This window comes from Cavia porcellus, unplaced genomic scaffold (assembly GCF_034190915.1).
Source record: "Cavia porcellus strain 051 isolate PalLab524CR breed Dunkin Hartley unplaced genomic scaffold, mCavPor4.1 scaffold_18, whole genome shotgun sequence".
Lineage (NCBI taxonomy): Eukaryota > Metazoa > Chordata > Mammalia > Rodentia > Caviidae > Cavia > Cavia porcellus.
Genome location: NW_026947501.1, coordinates 73,231,675 through 73,256,478, shown reverse-complemented (window position 1 = coordinate 73,256,478; position 24,804 = coordinate 73,231,675). Strand labels below are relative to the sequence as shown.

General features: G+C 48.3%; 1 protein-coding gene across 6 annotated transcripts in view; it reads left to right on the top strand.

Moving 5' to 3' along the window:
• The window catches only part of Nsd2 (nuclear receptor binding SET domain protein 2), a 75,686-nt gene that overhangs the window by 33,560 nt on the left and 17,322 nt on the right, over positions 1–24,804 (top strand). For 4 of the 6 annotated variants that reach the window (XM_003471548.5, XM_063230297.1, XM_063230300.1 and 1 more), the window contains 8 exons: positions 1,455–1,621; positions 2,061–2,543; positions 7,843–7,987; positions 10,291–10,409; positions 12,633–12,714; positions 14,129–14,253; positions 23,638–23,769; positions 24,407–24,530. In XM_003471548.5, coding sequence (XP_003471596.1) covers positions 1,455–1,621; positions 2,061–2,543; positions 7,843–7,987; positions 10,291–10,409; positions 12,633–12,714; positions 14,129–14,253; positions 23,638–23,769; positions 24,407–24,530 — 1,377 coding nt within the window. Of the gene's footprint in view, positions 1–1,454; positions 1,622–2,060; positions 2,544–7,842; positions 7,988–10,290; positions 10,410–12,632; positions 12,715–14,128; positions 14,254–16,546; positions 21,872–23,637; positions 23,770–24,406; positions 24,531–24,804 lie in introns of those variants that run through there. The other 2 variants (XM_063230302.1, XM_063230301.1) reach the window with 2 other exon arrangements.

The window sequence follows — 24,804 nt, the reverse complement described above, 5'->3', positions numbered from 1 at the left end:
AATAGATATTTTTCATTTTAATCTTTTTCTTTTGGAGAGATTTCTTATCTTCCAACCCTCTTTTAATTTTTTTTGGCAGAACGGAGGATTGAATCTGGAACCTGTACAGTGAGATATATCCCAAAATCTTTTTTTGTTTTTTGAGTCAGGGTCTTACTGAGTTGTTCAGGCTGGGGTTACACTTGGGATTCTCCTGCCTCAGCCTCTCAAGAGTACTGAGATTACAAAGAGTGTGCACCGCACCCAGACTTTCAGGTGTTCTTGATGAATTTTGTTTTCCTGGTTGTATTTTAAAAATTTGACTGCTTGTTTCTTTTCCTGTGCTCTTTTCATCACCAGTTAAGAAAGTGTCTCTGCTGGCTGTCTGCTTCCTTGTGCTCTACCTGGGGCTCCATAGGGCTGCCCTGAACTCTGTTGGGGCTCATTTTTCAGAGGCTGGCTGCAGGGCACAGAGGCTGTGGGGGCTCCAGCACTGCCTTTTTCTCCTTGGGGCTCTCTGAGAGCTGGCGCAGAGGCTTCTTCGGGAGTTTCCTTCCCAAGGGTAGGAGAGGGGCTGCAGACACTCTGCTTCCCTTACTTGACTCTGACGTCGGCTCTGAGGCACCCCCAGGTTACGTCCCCTTGGTTTGGGGTCCTGGAGTCTCTTTTCCCCATTTAGGCTCTCTTTGCCCAGTGGGAGGGATGTGGTTTCTTCCTCAGCCAGGAGTGATAGCAGTGGTGCCACTGTGTCCTGGCTGTATGTCCCCTGCACGGTCATTGTGCCCTCCCTATTATGGTACCCCTTGCTCATGCTGTCTGTTGTGCTCTTGCCTGGCCTCTCCTTGAGGGGACTCCAGAGGGAGGAGATGAAGGAGTCTGGCCAGTCCTTTTCTTCTTACGCAGCTTTGCATATCCTCACTTCCTCCCTCCCCCCCCACTCCATGTAATGAGCCTTTCATGCTGAGCCACATCCCCAGCCCTTTTAAAATTAATTTTAATCTTTGGGATTTTTCTTCTTTTTTTGAAACGGGTTCACTGTGTATTCCAGGCTGCCTAGACCTCACTGTGCAGCACAGGCTGGCCTTGAACTCATAGAGATCCTCCTAACTCGGCCTCCTGGGTGCTGGGATTACAGGGGTGAACCACAGTTAATTTCTTTGTTTCTCCTCAGTGAGGTTCCCTCTTGGGATGCAGCCTGGACCTTTCTGAGGGTAATAGACTCACACAGCAACAAGTAAGACAATGTCTAAACCACAATAGACTTGCCTAATTTCCCCCCAGATTCTTTTTTTTTTTTTTTTTTAATTTTATTTAAGGAGAAAAAGAAAAAAAAAAGCAGAGAAAGGGTACAAGTTATACAGATTTACAGAAAAAGATAAACAGTAGGAAATCACTAGTTAATGGATTACATTTTGTCATCTTAGTCCCCCCAGATTCTAATGTTGATGTTCTAACCTTCTATTTTAAAAATAAAGGTCAAAAGAAGAGCGCACGCCAGTATCACGTACAGTTCTTTGGTGATGCCCCAGAAAGAGCGTGGATATTTGAGAAGAGCCTTGTTGCTTTTGAAGGAGAAGGACAGTTTGAAAAGTTATGCCAGGAAAGTGCCAGGCAGGCACCCACAAAAGCCGAGAAAATCAAGGTGGTAGATGTTCCTTCAGTGAGCTCACAGACCAAGATTTTAATCTTTATTATTTATGTTATTTATCTTGTTTGGATCATAACTGTTTGAAATGACTTTTTGTGTCATTGTTTTCTTTTTCCCCAAGTATGCTATAAAATATAGAAAGTGTCTTTAGAGACAACTTATTTTTCTTTTACTCAGTGGATGACTCCTAGAAATAATTTACTTTGTAATTTTTATCTCCGTTTTTATGTATATTAGATCACATTAGTTAATGTGATTGGAATTCTAAAGAAACAATAATTATTGGCTGAATTGCAGCTAAACCCTGCCAAGTTGGTTAGTCTTACTAGGTTTTGATTTCTAAGTCTATCTGAAATTATAAAGATGTCTTGAAGTGATTGACGTCTTATGTTCATGTAATAAAACTCCCCATGTCTGATGTCTGTCTTCACAGCTGCTGAAACCTATTTCCGGGAAGCTGAGGGCTCAGTGGGACATGGGCATCATTCAGGCAGAGGAGGCTGCTGGCATGTCGGTGGAGGAGCGCAAGGCCAAATTCACTTTCCTCTATGTGGGGGACCAGCTGCACCTCAACCCCCAGGTAGCCAGGGAGGCTGGCATTGCCACCGAGGGCTCTGGAGAAGCGGCAGAGCCCACTGGGGTCAGGGACGTGGCTGCCACAGACCCCTGGGCTGCGCGAGAGGAGGGCGTGCCCGTGAAAAGGAGGCGCAGAGCCAAGCAGGCGAGCTGTGCTGAGAGCCAGGAGAGCGATGCCGGCCCGGAGACTAGCACTCCACAGAAGTCTACAGAGGTTGAGTCCAAAAGAGGAGTTGGGTCTCCCCCTGGAAGGAAGAAGGTCTCGGCCTCTACTCCACGCAGCAGGAAGGGAGATGCAGCATCTCAGTTTTTAGTTTTCTGTCAGAAGCATCGGGATGAGGTCAGTATTCTGGTGGGCACGGAAGGGCGTCCTGCAGTAGTTTCTAGATTGGAGGAATAGTCATTTGGTAAGAAGACCTGCTTTTCAGCAGTGAGTTCCACTGAGATTTGGCTCTAACACCTGTTAGTAGGGCACCAGCTGGGTCTTTGGGGGCAGACACTTACCTTGTCTTTGGCCTGCTGCCCAGCTCCTCTCAGGAAGAAGTGGTGCTGCTGGGCCACCTTGCTGGGAGCTCTGCACCCTTGATGTCCAACTCTGGGGAACATTTTCGGAGCATCAGATATGGGGTGCACCCATTTGTAAGCTTACGGATCCACTGGCTGTGAGCATGTTAAAGATTACTTCCATGAGATATAAAAGGACAATAATACACTAGTGATTAAAATATTTATTTATAGACAAATTTATAGATTCTCTATGCAGTTCAGGTGGCCTTGCATTCAAAAGGTTAAGGTCAGCTTTGGCTGACTTTGAACTTGGAGCCATCCTCCTGCCTCAGCCTCCAGCGTGCAAGGCTGTACATACATTACAGGTATGTACCACCATGCCTAGGATTAAAATATTTAAGTAATTTTACTGTTTTAGGGGCTGGGGATTTAGCTCAGTGGCATAAGCACCTGCCTTGCAAGCAGGCAGTTGTGAGTTCGATCCCCAGTACCGATAAAAAGGAAAAAGACGGGAAAAAAAAATTTTACTGTTTTAATAAAATACATGTTCTATTTGACATTGTAAAGGCTCAGTTCTATTGTAAGGAACCAAGCCCTCTCTTTAGTTCACTGTTTCTTGAAGTGAGCCATTTTATAGGGTAGAACAAAAGACTTTTGTGTGTGTGTGTGGGTTTTTTTTGTCTTTTTCCTTTTTATTGGTACTGGGGATCGAACTCACGACTGCCTGCTTGTAAGGCAGGCGCTTATGCCACTGAGCTAAATCCCCAGCTCCAAAAGACTTTTTATTATAGTTTAATTTTATTTTCTTGGGAATTTTCTATTTAGGAGTTCCCCCAACTACACAGAGTGATTAAGGAACCAGTAACAAATCGTACCTGTTTTCCAAACATTGTCACTGGAGATTTGGTCAGCACCCATTTTGAGGCAGGTGCTCTGGCACAGTGCAGGACCAGCAGGCATTGACAGAGATGGTTGTTCACGTTGTAGGAAATCGTGAGACAGGAGCCAGGGAGCCTTTGAGGGGGGTTTCAGGCTTTTTCTCAAGCATGCAAGGGTGGTTTTCAGCCTCCTCCTTATGAATCAGGAATAGTACTGACCTACTGAAAATGGATCTTCAGATGTGTGGACTGTCTCCTCCAGTTTTTCCCTGAGTCTCTGTTCTTGAGAAAGCCAGAGGCAGCAGCTGGATAGCAAAGGCCTATAATCTCAGTGCTCTGGGCAGCTGAGGGAGGACTGCAGGTTCCAGCCTAGCCTGGGTAACTCCATCTCAGGATAAAAAGGGTTGGGGATATAGCTCAGTGCAACACCTTGGATTCAGTGCTCAGTAACCTGCACACGCGCAAACAGAAGCCTAAGTCAGTGGTGGGAACTCTGGGACACGAGCCACAGTCAGCTGTTTGTTGTCATTGAAGCTCCAAAAGGTTCACTGTCACTGGGCTAGGCAGTGTTAGCAGCAGTTTCATTAGCAGATTTTGGCTTGAGTTTCTGAGTCTTTTCCACCATTTCCTGTCCTAATCTTATGTTAAAGATGAAAAAAACTTCATCAGAATTTAACAGATATTGTGCGCCAGTTCTTTTTCTCTTCCTTTGATACTGGGGATTGAACTCATGACCTTGTGCTTGTCAGGTAGGCGCTTATGCCATTGAGCTAAATCCCTGGCCCAAATTCTTTGTACTTTTGTTAGTTACTGGTTGTACATAGGGAGTTGCCTCCAGACATAGTGGCTTGGAGCAGCAACAGTAACACCATCTCCTCAGATCTCTGGGTGAGAAAGAGAGGCTGCAGTGTCTCCCAGGGTGCAGTCAGATGCCAGCTGGGGCTGCATCCTCTCAGGCTGGCTGGGGCCTGAGGGCCTGCTTCCAGGTCCTCACTTAGGCGCGACAGGAGGCCTTGATTCCTCACCTTGTGGCTCTCCCCATGGTTGAGAGCCCTGGCTTCCCCCAGAGCAGGGGATCTGAGAAAGGGACAGGCAGTAGCTCTCACTGCTGGACGTGGGGGTCATACAGCACCATCCTCACTGTGATGCAAGTACAAATTCAGGCCTGATGGGTTGGGGGCTCATGGGCCTGTCCTGGAGAATGGCCGCTGGCCATGGCCACATCCTTCTTCCAAGTTTGAAAGTGAAAGCAAAAGGAAGCTCTGGAAGGAGGTGTGCAGGCTGTGGAGGGCGATCAAGGAGGGCTGGCAGTCTTGGATGGTGATGCTTCAATGAGCTGTGCGTGGACCTGTGGATCACTGCCGTTTTCCATATTTGTTTGGTTTGCCTGAAATAGTTCATTAGACATAAAGAAATAGCCACAGTTGTGTGCTGTGTGTTAGGTATCTCTTAGATATCTCTGTGTTAGGTCTGTTATGTTGCAAACTTGTGCCTGAAAGCTGTAATGGCATTCTGGGGTGGGGTGGATATAAATGATTTATACTTGTTTCTAGCTGATTCCGCTGGAGTATAAAGTTATACTCCTGAGTATGAACTCAGGAATACCAAGTCGGTCTCCCTCACTAGTGAGCAGCTGCAGCAGGAGGCAGCCCTGCCTGTGGCACATGTGTGTGGTAAGCAGTGTGCTGCATACAGACGCTTGCAGTGTACCACGGGTTGTGTCCTAGGAAACCTGCTGTAAACTGAAAATACTGAAAGTGGAAATTTCATGAATCATCCTACCCAAGGCCACAGCTCAGCCTCCCAGCAGTTGTTAAGGGTCCGGTTCCCCTTGTGCTATCTGGAGCTGTGTGTACTGACTACTGCCTGGCACTACCTGAAAGGACCCTGAGCGATCAGAATTCAAATTGGAAGTCTGGTTTCTACTGAGCACATTGCTTTCACAGCATCCTTGGGTAGAAAAATTGTAGATCAGAGGACACCTGGATACTGCTTTGGTATGCAAACTGGCACATGTGGTCATAAGTTACTGACCTAGGTATGGAAGACCTTTTCACTGCCATCCTTCAAGCACATAGGTGAGAGATGAGAAATGGATGGGCAGCAGGCAGCTGGTGCAGGGTGGTGCTGCTCTTTACTTTCTGCCCACCCCTAAGCAGACTGTGAGCGGAGACCTGAGGACATGCGTCATGGGCCAGAGACTGACACTATTGTCTCCAGTGGTGCTGTCAGGAGAGGGAGAAGGAGAGAATCAGGGCTGGGTAAGCAGGACTGTGGAAGTTGCAGCGGAGCCCTGAGGCTGGGGAATGGGGAGACAGGCTTCAATGGCTGGTTCTGGAAGGGGCCTTTTGAATTGGGAATGTCAGGAAGTGGACAGACACGATGGAGAACCAGGGATTCAGAACTTCAGTTCAGAGGGTTGCTGACCCTCTGATCTGAAGTCGTGAAGTTCTTCAGGGGTGAGATCAGCCTACTCAGCAGGAGGCTGGAGCTGAGCATGGGCTGTGGAGACTTTGTGTCTGTTCATGCTTGTGCTGATCACAGATACAGGGGTGGGGTGGGAGGGGATGGGGCAGAGATTGGGGACCTGAGGAAGGTCAGCAAGTGAGTGTGCTGTGTGGGGCTGAAGAAGGCCCAAGGAGTTGGGTGGAGTAAGGCAGCAAATGGGGGACACAAAGCCCAGGTGGCTGGGGCTGGGGTATAGCACTGGAAACTGCTAGGCAGGGTATAGTAGCAATGGGACCCTGAGAAGAAGGGCAAGGCATATTGGGTCAGACTCCTCTGGCCAGCACAGAAGCTGGGAGGTCACAGATAGGCGGCCAGGGATGGCACACAGGTTGCCTTCACTTTCATCTGGAGAGGCAGGTGGGATGGGGGTATTGGTGTTCACAAGGGGCACCAGGGCAGAGGATGATCATGTGGTCAACCAGGTGGCAGGAAGGCAGATACTACTGTGAGAAGGGTTCACAGTGAGCAAGGGCGTGGGCTGGGCAGGTAGCAGGAAGGTCCAGGCCATGGTCGTAACTACTGTACATCAGCCTGCTAATTTCTTTCTTTCTTTCTTTCTTTCTTTCCTTTCTTTCCTTTCTTTCCTTTCTTTCCTTCCTTTCCTTTCTTTCTTGTCTTTTTCCTTTTTATCGGTACCGGGGATCGAACTCACAACTGCCTGCTTGCAAGGCAGGAGCTTATGCCGCTGAACTAAATCCCCAGCCCCCAGCCTGTTGATTTCTTACCACCTGCCTCATTTCACAAGGGGTGGAGATAGCATCTTCACCTGGTCAGATTCACAGAACTGCAAGCAGAAGAGCATAATTCCCAGAGCACCCTGGTTAGTGCACAAGGGCACCACAGGCAGTGACACCAGAGGGTAAACAGCCATGGGCAGGACAGCAGCAAGGGCTTGTGGCAGCGTCTAAGCACTGAGCTTTTAAGTTGTTTTTTCCATGTGATAAAACATTCTTTTTTCAGTGTTTGAAAAGTACAAAAATAATTCTTTACGCTTGTGTCACCCTAAAAAGAGGTGTGTCAGAGATGGTATCATGTAGGCACTTGGGCAGTGCCCTCTGTCAGTGCCTCTCAGACTCAAGGGCATGATGGTATATGTGCTGCCAAAGCAAGTGTGCCAGCGGCCGTTAGGAGCCCGTGGGAAGCCTTCGGCATGCAGATGGCAGGCCACTGAGCTTGGGCAGACCTCACCATGGTAAGTTTTAAACTCCCTAGGTTATTGCTGTCTGTCTGGTCTACCTGGAGGCCTTGTGGAAATGCAGATTTCTGGTGGGGGCAGGCAGAGCCTGCGTTTCTAGTGCCCTCCTTGGGTGTGGATGCCCTGATCCTGAAGGGCTACCTTGGCAGTGTGAAGAGTGCATTGGTAAATTGCGTTTAGCTTGGGAGCTCAGGGTGCGGTGACTGCGAGGAAGCCTGGCCAGTTCCTGGCTCTTTGCTCACAGGTGACCCCTTGTGTGGGGCTTGCTGTACTGCTGAGCTTTCAAGGATAACTTACATATAGTTCAAGAAGGTTTGGAAAAGTATAGGTTTTTCTCTTACATTTACTGATACTTTCACCTTAGGTTTCAATGAATCACAGCTTCAGTTAAGAGCTGTTTGTATTGGAAGCTGCATTTGGGACACGTCTCCTTGATGGAACAGTAAAAATGACACACGCCAAGCTCTCAGTGGTCATGCACTTGATTTTGTGCAGCGCATGAATGAGCTATGTGTGCACAGGTTCTTACTGTCCCTTAACTGTGTTCACAGGTCATTGCTGAGCACCCAGATGCATCAGGCGAGGAGATTGAAGAATTGCTGGGGTCCCAGTGGAACATGCTCAATGAGAAACAGAAAGCTCGCTATAACACCAAATTTGCCCTTGTGACCTCAGCCCCTTCTGAAGAAGATCCTGGTACGCATATAGCTGTGTTGTGTCCTGTGCTCAGGTGTGACCTGTGGAGGGGAGCAAGCTGAGCTCTATGCAGGAGCAAGAGGAAACATGGGGTGTGGTCCCCATGGGGCAAGCCCTGCTGTCTGCGTTGCTCTGTTGTCATCAGGCTGATACGTCTGATCCTCTGTCTGGTCTGTGGATCCCTTGGTCTTCATTCATGTAGGGCAGGCCTAGTGACCACTATAGCTAAGAGGGTTGTGGGGGAGAAGGGGAAAGGAATGCAGCCAGGCACTTCCTAAGCCTCCAGGCTTGGCCGTGATGGGGCAGCCTGCAGCCTGTGGTTCTTGCTGGAGTCTGCCTTTGTGACTGGGCTCTGTCCTTGAAGTGGATGTCCTGTCCTGTGTGCTTGGGAGCCCACAGGTGAGATTGTCACTGGATTGACCTTAAACTTTGGTATCCTTTGATTCTTCCTGGGCCCCCCAGTTTTAAAAAATGAAAAGTACTACTTTACTTTTAGGCAAAAGTGAGGGTGACTCAAACAGTAAGATGTGGAGAAGATGAGTAGCAGTGGTCAGGTGTGTGACCTGTGTGCTTTGGCACATGAGTGTGGAAACTGCCTTTTCGATGTGAAAGTAAATGTGCAGTGTTTGGGTGTGCATTACTACACAAGAGCATATGTGTCTCTCAGACCCATCACTGAGGGATCTCTTAGAGTGGCAGATGCTCAGCCTCTCAGACCTGCTGACCCGAGGCCAGGTCCTGTGTGTTGGGCTGTGGCCCGTGTGCACTACGGTGCCTTTGTGCCTGGCATGTGTCGATCCTCATGGGGGCTCCTAGGCTCAACAGCTGCTGATTGCATTTGCCTTGAACTTGGTTCGGTTTGCTCAGCGCTCCTTACAGATGTCACAGGATCAGGAGTGTTTAGAATTTATGGGTTTCCTTCAGAAGGCAGGCTTGCCTTACTCTGCATCCTCTGTGCGCTTGTCTGGAGAAGTGCTGCCTTTCCAGAGTGGCTGGTTTAAAAATGGGCAAGACATTCCGCCTACTCTTGAGCAGGCGTGGACAGCACTATGTGTGTGCACTTTGCTGTTGGGCTGTCCCTGAGTACTCTTTAGACAGCAGGAGGGAGGAGGGGCCAGGTGCATGCAGCAGTTCTTCTGAATGGCTGGACTGCTGCCTCTCTGAGGTCTAGAGGCAGTGCCCAGGTGGTGCCTGGGGAAGGGACCTTAGGAAGCCTGGCGGCAGAGTGATGTTGCTGCCATCTAGTGCCTGTCACCTTGTAGGCAGGGCTGCTGAGGGCACGTGGACACAGAGAGTCTGCAGTCAGGCTGGAGCTGAGCAGATTCTGCTGTCCTCTATTCTGCAGGCTTCTTCCTGACTCAGCCTGGAAGCGTGTTGCAGTGGGTGACTAGGAGCGGAGCCTGTGAGGGCTGCCAGCCAGGCTTCTCCAGCAGTGATAACCAAGGATGTCTGTATGGGCCTCCTTCTGGATACAGGCTGAGCACACCTGTGCCAGTGTGTTGTGTCTCGCTGGAGTGAGTTTGAGGATGACAGTGTCCTTCCACAAGAGCTTGATGGATAGTCTGTTAAGAAACCCAAGCCGGGCTTGTTGGTGCACACCTGTAATCCCAGCACTCGGTAGGCTGAGGCAGGAAGATCATTACAAGTTTGAGATCAGTTTGAGCTACAAAGTGAGCTCAAAGCCAGCCTGAATTGCATAGCAAGACACTATCTCAAAAAGGAAAGAAAAAGAGAGAAAGAGAAAGAAACTGCAAAGGACTTGTATAAATGAAAATTCTAGGTTCATACTTAAATAAACATTGGCATATTCAAAGCAGTCCTCCCTCCACATTCTAGGTTGGCTCTGTTTGGGCCCCTTGTCTTTTGAATGGTCCTCCTAGGGACCCAGGATGGGGTACAGTCAAGCAGACTTGGGGAGAAGCCCGTAGTTTACAGATATGGGTGTGGTGTTGCTGTTTAAAATGGTTCTTTTAGGGAACATATGAATAGTTGCAATTTTTATTTATGTTTATGTTCACCTTAATTCCTTCAGTCATTAAATGTTAGTAAAAGACTTTTGAAAATACTGGGTTATATTTAAATTTAATGCTATAGTACTTTGAAATTATAACAAATGTTGGTGTAATTTCTAGGTAAAGTATTTTCAGTCTTCAGTTTTTGTTCTGTAAAACGCATGCCAGTGGGCATGGTCTGGAAGCCTGCTGCAGCCTGGTGTGCTTCTGAGTGCCTGCCCGGGGTCTCGGTGCTTTTGACTTAGTATGTAGAGTGGTTTTCATGTGTGTTTCTCTCAAACTCATTCCCAGGTAATGTAAATGGGAAAAAAAGAAATCACGCAAAGAGGACAGAGAACCCTCCAGAAGATGTTGCTGTTGAGGATGCACCCAGAAAGAGACTCAGGACTGACAAGCACAGTCTTCGGAAGGTAATTAGGTACCAGTGGGCCTGACCCTGGAGAGCGTGTGATGTGTGGGTCTCAGGATGTGGGTAGGAGCAGGCAGCATGCTCCCAGCTCTGCACAGTGAGGAACTCAGCAGTAAGGCTGTGTGTGTCCTTCCAGAACTGCCAGCTGTTGCCTCGCTGAGAAAGTGGTATCCAGGCAGTCTCGGTACGTTGCGACTTTTGTTGCAAACGTAATGTAAGATTGTACGTTAAGAACTCTTGGGCTAGGATATAGCTCAGTGGTTGAGCCCCTGTCTAATGTGTGTGGGGCCCTGGGTTCAGTGGGCAGAAAACACCATTCTTACCATCTGCAGTGAAAATACATCATTAGTTGGTATGACAGTCCATTAGATGTTGTGCATCAGTAGAAAGTTAAAGAATCCATGATAGAGGCGTTGAAAAGATTTGTAAATGCATTCACATTGTTAGTAATTCATGGTGTTGTCAGATGGCTGGGAACTTCTGCAGTGTGACAGCCCTGCTGCACAGCAGGGAGGCGGCAGAGACTGACAGGAGCCTGTTCTTTTTGCCCTGTCTCAGCCCTATCAGGGCAGTGTGTACCTGGCATCTTGTGAGCGGTTGATCCAGGTCTAAGTGTGCAGAGAAGCGGTGATTCTGGCTGAATGGAGCTCAGCCATGCCGCAGACTGAGCCCTTGTGAGCACCATGTCTTGGTGGCCAGTTCACTTGTCAAAAACAGATGTTTAAATAGGCCTTTTAGTCTTTTTTCTTTTTGAGGGTGGTAATGGGGATGGAAGCCAGAGCCTTGAGGATGCTAGACAAGTGTCCAGCTAATCCCTGGCCCTAGACTTTATATTTTATATTTGAATTTATCTTTATTCAGTAATAGTTCACACAGACTAGTTGCATATTTAGGGTTTTGACTAAAGCTTGCTACCGTCCTTTACTAATTGAAATTTATTTTCCTTTTTTTCTGGTTTGTTTTGAAGAATGGAAAATAAGTATCACATGTTGAAGTACAGCTGTGTAGCCCACAACATCTGTCTGAATTCTTTAAAAATCTGTGCTTTGAGTTGAGGAGAGCAGGCAGGCTTTGCTCACTCTCCTGGCTGCCAAAGTATTCTCTAGAGCACCTGCCATCAGATGGCCTGGTCTGATGACCAGGGCCTAGCATTAAGTGAGATAAAAGTCACTGAGTGATTCAGGTTTACAGTTACCAGGGGATGCATAATACTTCATTTTTCCTCTGATCACCAGCTATTAAAGTAGCCCTTTCTTGGCAATCTCACTGGAATTGGTTGCTTTGAAATATTTATGTAAATGATGTAACCCCCCCCCAAAAAAAAGGTGCGTTTGAAACATCAAAGTTAACATTAAGTAGCTAGGTAGGAATGATTTATATTAACCATTAGCTCAAGAAGTTTCCCATGATGAAAGCAGATCGCAGTGTCCCCTTTAGTCTGGCCTCCTATAGCCTTGAGGTTGTTGCGTGGGATTCCTTGTGTTCATTTCTTCCAATCATTTCCATTCCCAGGTGCTGTGCACATCCTCACTACTCCTGAAGCAAGGAGCATCCTGCTCCAGGTTGGGTGGGTGGAGTGTGGATGCCAGGACACCATCTCCTGGAGTGGTCTGGTGACCAGTGGGCAGTATTGTTCCTGTGGGTTTTTTTGGGGAGGGTGGAATACTAGGAAGGGGACTCACGACCTTGTGCTTGCCAGGCAGGCGCTGTATTATTGAGCTACATCCTTGGCCTTGTCCGTGTACTTTTGAGACAGGACCTTTTAACTCTGTTATTTAAAATATCAGCACTCAGGTGTTCAGGATCTTCCATTTTTTTGTTTGGTTTTGTTTTGGCCTCTCTCAGTTGTGAAATATATTTTATTGCTGATCTTTGTAAGTAGCTCTGGAATTTGTCTCAAACTTGGGGGTCTTCAGAGCAGCATGTGAGACTAAGCAAGTTGACGGTGACCTTTTGGGTGACTTTGCCGTGTCAGGCTCCGGCATAGAAGGCCAGGTGTCCTCTGCTTTGTGGTCTGCTGTGGGCAGACACAGTCCTGTGCGTGAAGGCCACAGCACCTCGCTGGCGGAATAGGGTGCAGCTCAGCCCTGGGTGTGGGTGCAGTGTGCAGAGCACACTGCCCCAGGAACAAGCACCTGTTGCACACTTTTCACCAGCCTGTGTCCATTCACATTCGATTTTTCCCCTTTGTTTTTTCTGTTTTTTCTTTTTTTTTAAATGACAGAGAGAGATGAGCACTGACAAGATGGCCAGGACAAGCGCTTACAAGGCTATGGAGGCAGCCTCCTCACTCAAGAGCCAGGCAGGTAATGTGGTGATGCTCCTGGGTACCCATGCCAGGGGGCCCTGCCCTTGGGGCCTCTGCTAGGACAGCTGAGGAGGGACAGAGGGGAGCAGGGCTGGCAGGAAGGTGCAGGACAGCCCAGACCTCAGCCAGGAGACTGGAGCCGAAGACAGGAAGAGGGGCTCCTGCAAACAGAAACAGATGCAGCCTATATTTTGTTTAAGGTTCAGTTTTCCCGCTCAAATTCATTTTATTTCAAGGAGGAAAAAAAAAAAAAAACAAGAAGAAAAAAACCTAAAAAATTTTAAAACAGGTCAACAATGGTACATACATTGTGCATTGTCATCCCCAAATTTAAGGTTCTAGTTTTAACAAAAATCATTTTTCTAGTGATTCTTGTACCTTACTGTTTTTAGTTTGAAATTTTACTAAAAAAGTGATTCAAGCCAGAAACATAGGTTTTGTTTTTTTGGGTTTTTTTTGTACAGGAGATTGAATTCATAACCTTGTGCTTGCCAGGTGGGCACTTACGCTGCTGAGCTAAATGCCTGGCAACTTAGGTTTCTTACTGATAACAGTTGCTGCTAAAAATTGCTCTGCTCTTTAGGACCTCAATGTGTATTGACTGAAACTAAAAGTCCTGACCAGTGTTTCAACTCATTGCTTAAAGAAATTAGCTTAAAATGTTTATGGAAAACAACTACCAAAACTTGGAAGGGGAAATCAGATGCCTATACTTTTCATTAATTACCTTGTTGAAATACCTGGGTAGTTTACCAAGGAAGACTGATCCTCTCCAGCCCTTTTAGGCAGCAGACCCTGGAGGAGGGGCTGGCATGAAGTCTGGCAAGGTTCAGTTTCCCTTGTCCTGGACCAAGTGCTGTGCTGGTTTTTAGAAATCAGTTAAATAGGTTGTTTTTTAAAGAAAATATTTGCAAACAGTGAAAGTTGACTGGATACTTGATGATACAAAGGGATTGTTATTTTTAAGTATAATGGTTGCATTGTTGTTTTAAAACTTGGTTGTTGAGCCGGGGATTTAGCTCAGTGGCACAAGTACCTGCCTGGCAAGTGCAAGGTCATGAGTTCAATCTCCAGTACCACAAAACAAAACAAAACAAAACAAACTGTGTTGTAGTGCTACCCACTGAACTTTTTCTGGGTGAAATGCTATGCCTAGCCTTTGGTTCAGAATAACCCAGTCAGGGAGTTGCTTAGGCCCTGGGTTGATGATTGGGGGTCAGGTGGAGGGAACAAGGCACTCACTGTGTGGTTTGCCTGCCTTTGTATTCAGAATTTGGAAAATTGATCTGGAGGAGTTCACTTACTTGAGGGATAATTTTAAGGCAGCAAAGAGCTGAGGGTTAAAAAATAAAAGCAAACAAACAGGTGAAGGTTTAGGATTTAAAATGTTACAAAACAAAATTGTTTTACAGTGACGAAAAATCTATCTGATGCGTGCAAACCACTGAAGAAGCGAAATCGGGCTTCTGCAGCAGCGTCTTCTACTCTTGGGTTTAGCAAAAGTTCATCTCCTTCTGCATCCTTAACTGAGAATGAGGTAAAATCATGACAATAATCATACCATGGCATTCCAAGGAGGGCCATTAATGACTTGAGTTGCATTGAGTGAAGTTCAGACTTAGCAGAGTGCTAGTGCCTTCCACAGGTGGAGGGGAGTTCAGGTCTAACCCATCTAAAATTCACAGAATGGGAAATGGGCACCATAGTAGTCTATTTGAGTACTTTGAATATGAGCACATGTAATGTCTCTGTAAATGTATGTATAGCCTTCACTCTTGATGTAGTTTGTTCTTGCAGTGCGTTTTACTGTAGTATGTTCTGGAACCCCTTATGTTCTGGTCTCAAAAGGAAGTCCACTCTGGTTCTCACAGGATGTACAAGGTTGGCTGAGCTGACCTTGCTCTCTGTGTACCCTCTCCTGGGTGGGCAGTGAGGTTCACAGGGGCATGAAGGAAGCCAGTGTTTTCTTGGCCCCCCAGCTTTCCATGCCTTTGGTCCTTTGAGTTCTAGTGTCTTCAGTGCTTGAGTGTGGAGTGCTTCTGAGCTCCCACTGGGTCACGACTCCTGTTTTCTGGACTCGCAAAGGTCAAGGTAGTAGAGCAATGGCTCTCTTGAGGCTGTTGCTGCCATTTTAGTGGTCTGACATCCAGATGGCATTACAGAGTCAGTAGTCAGACACCAAAGGCAGGTGTGACACTTCTTGTCCAGAGGTAGTTTGGTGGTGTGCTTTCGTAGAGCTTACTTCCAGTTAGACTTCCTTGTTATTTTGATTCCTATGATTTTATTTTTTTCCTCTTGTGGACACAAGTTCTGTTTTTATGATGTGAGGTGGTGATGACCTTGGGCTTTATTGGAGCCTGGTAGTGAAATGGAGGTAAACAGGCCCCTTCCTCCTTTGGGTGGAGGCTGTGTTTGTGGCCTGGCCTCTGCCATGGTCCCTCAAAGGATCCCTAGTGGGGATGCCTTAGCTGTTTCCTCCTTGTGGGGCTGGGCCTGCCAGTGAGTGAGGATCAGAGACCTGGTCAGCACCCTTAGAGCTTCCTGTCCCCACTCCAAACCACAGTAGTTGTGTGAGTCTAGACTGCTGCTCTCTCGGGAGTTGCCCTGGCCACTCAGCCCCGCTCAGTCTTGATCAGAAGTGGCACATAGGAGAAACTGGGGTGGGCGGTGTGCTTACTATGTGTAGCTGACAGCATTCCTTACATTTGGACACATGCAGTTCTTCATTCAGTTTTTATCCAGGAACTTACTGGAATATGAAAGACAAATTTTATACAGTTTTTCTTCTTGCTTGTTAGATTCAGGATAGGTTTCTAAAGATTACATGAGAAGTTGTCTACAATTCCAAAGAAAAATACTATAAATAAAAAGTTAATAGTTCTGTAGGCTTTTGTACTTAATTGGTGTTTGTGTTTGTATACATTTTTAATGATTTTTCCTTGGATCATATTTGGTCCACTCTGTGATTGAGATTTTACTGAGACATCGGAGGGAGAAAGCACTGAGGCTGCTGTGGTCTTATTCATCGTCCTCGATGGTCTGGGTTGTGTAGGAAAGGCCAGCACAGCGAGGGCGGAGGTGATGACAGCTGGGCTGGCCGAGTGCTCATTAGACTAACTTGATCTGTTACTAGTGAGAACTGCAGAGGCTGGTCGATGACTGACTGCATTTGTACTATGGTGCAGTGCGTCAGATCCACATGTCCGCCTCCATTTTGAAGGTGGTGCACAGATCCTTCAGTGTGCTAGGTCTTCACCATTTGACTGCTTTCGTGTGGCTTATCCAACCCTCCTCTAGCATTCCTTCTTACTGAATTCTCCTATCAATCAAACACTGCAAACAAGCAGGTAGACTTAGCTGATGAACACCAGCCCAGCGGGAGCACGTGAAGTGTGTGTGGGCAACAGTGCTGGGGCTGGAAGCACATCGGGGAGCACGCAGGTCTGGAGCCTCGACCAGCTCAGACGTGCCAGCTGCACTCTGGGGACTGGCCTGGCCCTCATTTGGTTCACTTGGCTTATACATGTTTTTATGTCTTTCCTTTCTTTACCCTTGATTGAGAAAAATAGGGGTTTTCATAGGGCTGATAGTTGAAGACATTTTAGGTTATATTGTGGTTTAAATTCTTGAAAAATGTATATGTAAAAAGTTTATATTGGAATAATTGATTACATGGTACTACATCACCCTAACAAAGAAACTAGATTAAACTTACACACTTGCATGACAAAAGGCCTGTGAAGGAATTAATGTGATTTAAGTGTTTATAACTTCATTTCTTATTCCTTTAGTAGAGCAAATTCTTATTTTTTTGCCTTCACTGGTAACAGCTTTTATGGGAGCCCACATCAGTCAAGTTGGACTTGAACCCAGCTGCCCTGTACTGCACTTAGAGTGATGTAATGTCCCAAGATGTCTGCGACAGGTGGCGCATCATCGTACACACTAAGTGACATTTCTATCACAATCATTTTATGGAAGATGTGTGATAATCTGTTTTTACTGGTATTAATAAACACATACAATGAAGAAAACAGATAACAAATTTTAAGACCAAGGTAAGATACCCAATCAAGGCCATTTATTCACATTCATCTCATGATAGAAACACATTCATATTCCAGTGATCAATGTAGATTTCAAGTTGAGGCTGTTCAATGGGAGCTGTCCTAGCACCGAGACAGGGGTACCCGCTGATGGGGCCTTCCTGTAGAAGTCATTTTTCCCTCTAGTTCATAACCTACTGAATTTTTATGGAGAAATGTCAGCATCTGTTCCTTCAGAAACAAACAACAAACAGCACACATTAAGGGGCCCTTGTCAACTATTCTCATTGCCAGTGAAATGTACTCAATACTGTAGATATTAAACTAATTTCCAACATAAAAGGCAAGAGGAGTTTCGATTCTGTCCTTTTTTACTAAACAGTTTTACTATAACACTAGACACAGTCAATTTTTAGGAAAAAATGCTGTTTGCAGTATCATTGTGAACCATTCAACTCTCAACTCAGTGATTGATATAGGGGACACCATGACCAGGTTATTTATGCCAGCCACTTCATCACTTGCTTTCATAGCGTATCAGCGCCCCGTACTGTCCTGGGCTCGGGTGCCAGCCGGGGCTCAGCCCATGGCTCACCCACACACACGGGAGGAAAGGCTCCACTGCCTCAGCTCGAGAAGCAGAGCACGTGTTGCTCCTGGGCCGCTCCAGCAGACACCTCCGATGTGCCCGGCCTGTGATGAGAGTTCTGACCAACCCTTCTGTTCTAAACCGTTAAGTGATGTAACACATGTGAATGCTTAGGTTGCCTGGCGCCTTGTGAGGGCTCAGTGGTTCACTGTTGTGACAGTAATGGTTATAACAATAAAAAAATAAAGTTGCCACCATTCCATTTTTATCCGAAAGTATAACTTATTTTGGCATGAGAAGTGACCTTGACTGCATCATGCATGTGAAGATGAAGTAACCCTAGCAGTGGTGGAGCCCCAGGTCTCTGTGTGACACAGTCCTGTGCGGATACGGTGGCTGTGGGTGGCCATGCGCCTCAGCCCCGTGCAGATGTAGTGGGAGATGTGCCCCTCTGTGGCCTAGGAGAGTCTGGATCATGCTATTCCTAGACACGAGAGAACTCAGGTAGATTTAAAATTCTCAAGAATGATCGCTGAACTTAAAAATAGAACAAAAAGATGATATAAAAATGTTTTTGCCTTGGTTTAATAGTGATCTCTTGAAGTAAAGATGCTGGCCTGAGAGTCTCTGGGCCAGAGCCAAGGGGTTTCACTCACATGATGAGTTGGGGTTTCAGTGGCGAGCGTGTACGGATGCTTCAGGAGGCAGCGCCTGCCCTGTGAGGCAGAGGCAAGAACGCAGGGTGACTGAGCACTACCCACAGTGCAGCATGGTCAGTGCCTGCTGAATGCAGGGGGTGAGTGAGATGCTCAGCAGGGAATGTGCAGTGTTCCTATGCCAGGGGAGACCGCGTCCCTCTGAGGACAGTAGGGAGGTGGCCTCTAGTAGGCAGGGGCAGGGATACTCAGTGGTCTTCAGTGACAGGGACAGGCCACGGCTGGCACAGTTGTCCTGCTCCCAAGGCCAGTTGTGGTGCCACTGTAGAGGAACTGAGTCCTGAAGGGTCAGCTCCTCCTTGGCTTCTGAAGAGCAGATTAGAAGGGCTTGTTAGTTACTCCACAGGCTTTTGGAAGGAGTAGTAGCTTCTTTGCCAGCAGTATAGACATTCATTACATGACGATTTTAGCATGGAATCCCCTTCATTTCCTAAAAAATCAGCATAGCAACAAGACATGTTTGAACTGTCCCCTTTGAGATGAGTTTTGCTCATGTCGTACATAAATCACTTTACTGATCCTGTTTGACTTCAAACCATCATTCATTTACCTTGTTTGCTTGGCGAGGGATGTGGCCGACTTGTATAAACTTGGCATTTGAGAGGGGTAAAGTCTTGTCTGAATGTGTGGACATTTTGGCTGTAGCTGTTCTAAAAGTGCAAGTCCTCTGTTGTCCCAGAGCATTGCTTGGTTAGTGTGTGTGTTGGGATAAAGGCCTGAGCCCTGTGGGTCATGGGATCCTTGGGATCTTTGTGGACTTTGACATCTTGGCAGGCATTTCTGCAGAGCTGGTGAAAGGCATGAGCCCTGGAGGGGTGTAGTGGCCCCTCAGGACTCTCCTCAGTACTCACTGTATCTATATTTCCCAACTGAAAAGTGTAATTCTAGTGTTTTAAGAAGTTGTTCTTAAAAACCAACAAGAAACCTAAGGGAGGTTCTACCACAAGGAAGCAGGACCTCAGGCAGGGGCCTACGCTGTGTAGGAGGGAGGTCCTGCCGCTTTCCTGTGAGGGACAGCCTGCTCTCACACAGAGTATGGCCTTGGGGTGCCTGACCTGGTTCATGCGGAAAACAGGAGGCTTTGCTGGGGCTGTGCAGTGTGAGAAGCTGGCTTGAGATGGCTGTTTCCTTTATGGTGGGCCACAGTGCAGGAAAGGCTCGATGGAAAACTGTCAGCAGTGGATTTGCCCAGGATTTGAGCCCAGAGTCTGTGGCAGTGGCCCAGCAGTGATGGGTAAGCCTTGGAATACCCTTGGTTACCCACCAAGGGTATATCACAGAAACATCCTGAAGAGAAGATAAACCAGGGTTCTAGGTTAGCATCAAGGTGCCCGGCAAAAAGTATTGTCCATGTCCATGCCAGACATAAGGGTTACAGTGCCCTGGTGGGGATCTTGGGAGGTGGGACTGAATGGGGGTGCCCAAGGAGCCTCGCTCCCTTGGTGCCCTCACAGGGGAGAGCTAGGTGAGCCTGAGATGCCCACAGGGCGCCCTGCACCCTGGGGTGCCTGTCTGATAGTACAGGTAAGAAACAAGGCCACCAGGACTTGGCAGATGTTCCTGACCCAGAGCCAAAGGCTTCTCACATAGCCAGCACTTGCAGCTGCCAGACCAGGGTAGTGACTTCTGTGCGGCTACCAGGGGCAGCCGCATAGACTCAGTGTGATGTGTATGGCACTTGATGCTTTGGCAGTCAGTAGTTTTGTTTCCTTAGGTCTTGAAAACCGAGAAACAGAAGGTGATTGCTGAGGACTGCTGTTTATTTTTGCCACTGTAGTCTTCAGCTGGAGGAGCTGAAGCTCCTCCACTGCATCAGAAGGGCTTTCCTGGCCTGCTCTCAGAGCTTTTGCAGTTTCCTACTGACTCCTATGGTTGTATTTTTCTCCTTCTCTGAAGAAATGTACTGGCTCTCCCGAATGTTGCAGGACTTTTGGTGAATGCAGTGTATTTTGGTCCCCTTAGGTAATGTCTTCGTTGTTTCACTGATTTGTCAGTCATGGGAACCAGACTGCTCTTAGCACAGAAAAGGATGTGTGTGTTTGTTTTTCTCATCCAGGGAGGAGAGGCACACTCTCTGTGGGGTGTTTGTACCAGCCAGGCCACCCCTGCCTGTAGGCCTAGTGCCATTACCTCCAGTGTCACTGTCTGACTTTGTGCTGGACCCATACTCATGGTCTTTCTGGCCTGCTTGTAGTTGCTGGGCTTTGGCCACAGAACTCCTTGGCCATGTTCTAAAGCATGCCAGCAGTCAGTCTGTGAATGAGTCAGCAGAATGAGCAGAAGCTGGCCCCATGGTGGCCCTTGGTCTCTCCATCTCCAGGCACAGCCCCTCACCCAGCAGGGGAGGTACTGCCCAGGACACAGAGGAACACAGTTGGTTGGTAGGATGCTTTGGAGACTTGCTTTACTTTTGATGAGGGCAGCATGGGTGGCTGGCTCTGGCCACAGCTGCCCTGGTCCCCCCACCTCCTGGTCCAGTGCCCTGACTGCACAGAAGCTAGCTGAGACCAGAAGAGGAAATGGAGCGTGGCAACCTGTGTGTCCTCAGGGCCATGCCCCCCTAACCTAGTGTTGCGGGGCACTGAGGAGGCTCCATACTACATAACTTAGAATGGCCATTTGTAAAAAGGTTATTTCAGACTATAGTATTTTAGTTGAATGACTTATTTTATTATTTTCATTCTCTAACATTTCACTGTGATGTTAACTTGGAAGACCTATTTGAGAGTAGTCTTTTGATTTTAAAATCATTAATTTTACTGAGCACAGGATTCTTATTTGTAAATCTAAAACACTCTGTGAAAAGTACTTCTAGTAACCAGTTCTTTTATAAAAGCATAAGTTACACATGCAAAGAATGTCAGTTTATAGAAATATTTATTGTTCAAGGTCTGTAATTGTATTTCAAAAATGATGTAGTGTTTCACTTGTGAAGGGATTTATTTTGTCAAAAATGAAAACCTCACTGTTTATGGAGCGCACAAGAGGGCACACAGGTGGCCTAGGGCCAAGCCTTCCTGACAGCAGGCTGGCCTCTGTGCTGTCTCGCAGCTGGTTAGCATATGCTTGCAGGGCCACCTTGTATTTGGTAATGACATCTCAAGAATCCCTGCCCCCAAAGGGATGTCTGTTTGAGGCACATAGGTAGCTTGGTACTGTCACATGTGGAGTAGAGAGTAGAGAAAAAGTATTTTCAGACTTAAGAAAATCTGCAGAAGTCAGGACCTAAGCTATGTGGAGATCCGTGCCGGTGGGTGGGAAGTGGCAGGAAAGTTGTTGACAGAGTCCATGTCCATTCTGTCACTACACTCTCCTCTCCCTACACACCTTATAGGGTGTGGAATAGAGCACAGATACTTCAGGCTGAACCCTGGGAATGCTGGGGCCCACGGGGCCGTGTCACTTCCACAGTGACATCTCCAAGTGAGTCCCTGTGCATAGAGGTGGAGCCATGGCTCAAGTGAGGGCCTGGGCCACTCTGGCGGGTTGCCAAGCTGTACCCTGGGGCCCTCAGACCTGGCTAGGTGTCTGTCGCTGCCTGTGGGGAGGGCTGTGGGGTTGAGAGGGGTCTTGTGCACTGTGTCATGGACTGTGATATTGTAAGGTCTGTATTCTGTATGTGGATCTCAGACCCCGAGCAGGAAACAAGCCTCCTGTGTGTCGTTACATTTATATTTCCATTCGAAGTATGTATTCCGTGTTTATTTCCTCAAAACAGACTTTGTTAATTTAGGAAATATCTCCAAGTGGAAACGTGCTAACTTTCTGTAAATCTTAAATAAAAGGTGCTGTTCCTCCCTCTGACCCAGGACTGGTTTGTGTTTTCTGTCTTTCTCTCCATGCTTTCTCTTTCTCGCTCTCCCTTTTTTTCTCTCTCTTCTCCCTCTCTTTAGCTTTTAAATTTATTCCAGCCACATCAAGGGAGGCACAGGGCTGGTGGATGGAGCACAGGGTGCTCTCCCTCTGGCTGGCTGTCTCCCTTGGCCCTGATGAGGCCCCCCCCCCCTTTTTTTTTTAAACCGGGACTGAACTTAAACCTTGTGCTTACCAGGCAAGCGCTTGAGCCACTGAGCTAAATCCCTGACAGTGAGGCCCCTTCTTGGGGCCTGGCTTCCTGTGTCAGGCAGGTGGGGCAGCCTTGGGGTTGCTGTCTGAGTGGGGCCCTGGCCAGGCTGTGTGTCTCCAGCTTCCTGATGTTCGGATTCACCCTCCCTAGTGGAGTCTCACTTCAGAAGTACTCAGATCCCTGGTTGTGACGTTGTGTCTGATGTTAAATTTGGGATGTGAGCTCGGAGCCTTTCAAGCCTCCTCTCTCTGGGCATTGACGTTAAGGGAGTGGGAGGTGAGCTGCTGGGTGAGGGAGGGACAGTGGGCCCTGTAGTTCCACTAATTGGCCACCTGAAGGCAGCCTTAGAAGGTAATACTGCTCTCTAGCCCGCAAAAGGCAAAAAACAAACAAACAAACAAAAACCCTTGAAAGGCTACTGTTGCAGCAGACTGCTGTCATGAGCTGTGTGTCAGGACAGGAACAGTGATGCCTGGTGGCTTCATTCCATGGCCCTTGGGAACTAACCCAGGCACTTCCACATCAGGTTCAACTCTGCAAAAACTCCAGCTTTTCTTTTTCCTCCACTGCACCCTGTAATTTTAGTTTGCTAACTGTAGAGAAGGCTGCAGAACTGGTCAGCTTCCCTGGAAGGGTTTGTTTTTATTTCCTTCCTGTGGCCCAAGTTCAGGATCTGTCTGCTTGTTGGTGAACAACACGACTGTAACATTATTCATGAATGTGACTAAGGAAGTGAAGTGTACAGGAAATGTCATTTGTACTCCCGTTCCATCTCCCAAATTCAGTTTCCAACACTTACTTACCTGAGGTCAAATAGGAGTCAAAAGTTCTTAGGTTTTTTTTTGCTCTTTGTGTGCTGCCACTGCTTGTCAAGCAAGGGCCAAGACGCTGTCCCATCATGGGAGGCTGTGGTCCAGGCCTGATGTCCCTGAGCCCCTCAGCTGCTCCTGTTTGTGCTCCCTGCCTTTTCAGACCCTGTGCCACCTGTGCAGGCTGCGACCTTCCCTTCCTGTGGTATAGCAGTGGGAGGCAGAGACAGTGGGTGGGCAGGGTAGGCGCAGGTCTGCAATAGACCAAACCCAACTGCTGACTGCCACAGGCAGGACCGCAGTTAGGAATGCGCTTCCCCAGGGCCTGGGCCCGGCTGTGCTTAAGGTGTGGGCACCCCACCCATCCCTTTAAAATGTGTCTGGTGTTGGGACTGGAGCAGAGTGGGTAAGAAGGAGTAGCTTCTCCTTCTCGGAGCCCGTTCCGTCCTGCCCCCCCTTCCCCAAAGCAGCCTGGACTCCTCCGTTGTAAGGCCTTGCCTCATCTGTGTGCAGATAGACTGAAAAGTCTGTTTCTGATCTCCGCACGGCTCTGCTGACCCACTGCTCAGAGCCAGTGGGTGCTGTGTGTCCAGGACAAGTTCCTGGGAGATGGGGCCAGCGGGTCCCGTCTCTGAGGATACACCACCGCTGCTTTCTGTGACGAGTGAGCCGCCATCCACCTCCTTCTTCCTCAGGTCTCAGACAGCCCGGGAGATGAGCCCTCAGAGTCCCCCTATGAAAGTGCTGATGAAACGCAGACCGAAGTGTCCATCTCATCTAAAAAATCTGAACGAGGAGTGGCAGCCAAGAAGGAGTATGTGTGTCAGGTGAGGCGTAGCAGCATCTGGCCTATCTCTGAGGGGTCTGTCACGGGCCCTGGGGGCACAGAGCAGGGCTCCCCAGGCCCCTTTGCTCCAGGATCTGCTTTGAAGGCTAAGCTGCCAGCAGGATCCTGGGACAGCTCCCATGTAGGATCAGCCACACATGGCTCCATGCACAGCACCTCCCCTGCAGATGAGGCATTGGGGGTGCTGGCAGAGTGAGCACTTGGTCCACATGGTTCCCATGCTGACAGCGCTGGGTGGGTGAGGGTGAGGCCTGGGCCAAGAAAGTGTCACCAGACTGCTGTTCCCTGAGCAGCAGTACCTGGTGGTCAAGGCCTGCACTGTGTGCTACTGTGACCACCGGGCACAGACCTGTCCTGGGTGTGCCTCAGGCCCTGCCCTGCTGGAGAGCTGACTGTGACTTCCCCTGGCCTCCACGTCTGACCTCAAGCATCTGGAGTGTGGGCTTCAAGGTTGCGGCCCTGTTTGCCCTTGTTGAGGGACTGGTTCTCGGGCTCTCTGTGGCCCAGTGGGTCCCTTTGCACAGAGGGTCACAGGCCGTGAGCAGCAGAGTGGATCTCCAGCCAGCCCCCTTGGGATAGAGCAGGGCTCTGGTTTATGCCCCCCTTTGTGCCCACAGCTGTGCGAGAAGACAGGGAGCCTCCTGCTGTGCGAAGGCCCCTGCTGCGGTGCCTTCCACCTCGCGTGCCTCGGGCTGCCCAGGAGACCAGAGGGAAAGTTCACCTGCATGGAGTGCACCTCAGGCAAGTCACCCCTCAGCTTTGTTCCCCACCCCAACCCGTGGCAGGACTACTCACATGGAAGAAAGTGTTGCTCTGCAGTAGTTCAGGTCTCCTTGCTCCCACTGCAGGCCCAGTGTTCGCCCTGCTGCCGCTACATCCAGTCATCGCGGCTTGGGGTTGTCAGGGGCATATAGGTGGCATGTGACAGCCCCTCCCCACCTGTAGGCCAGGCCGTGTGAGCCTCCGCCTGCTGGAACACTTCAGAGATGGGAGCCCTTGCCAGGCAGCCAGGGAG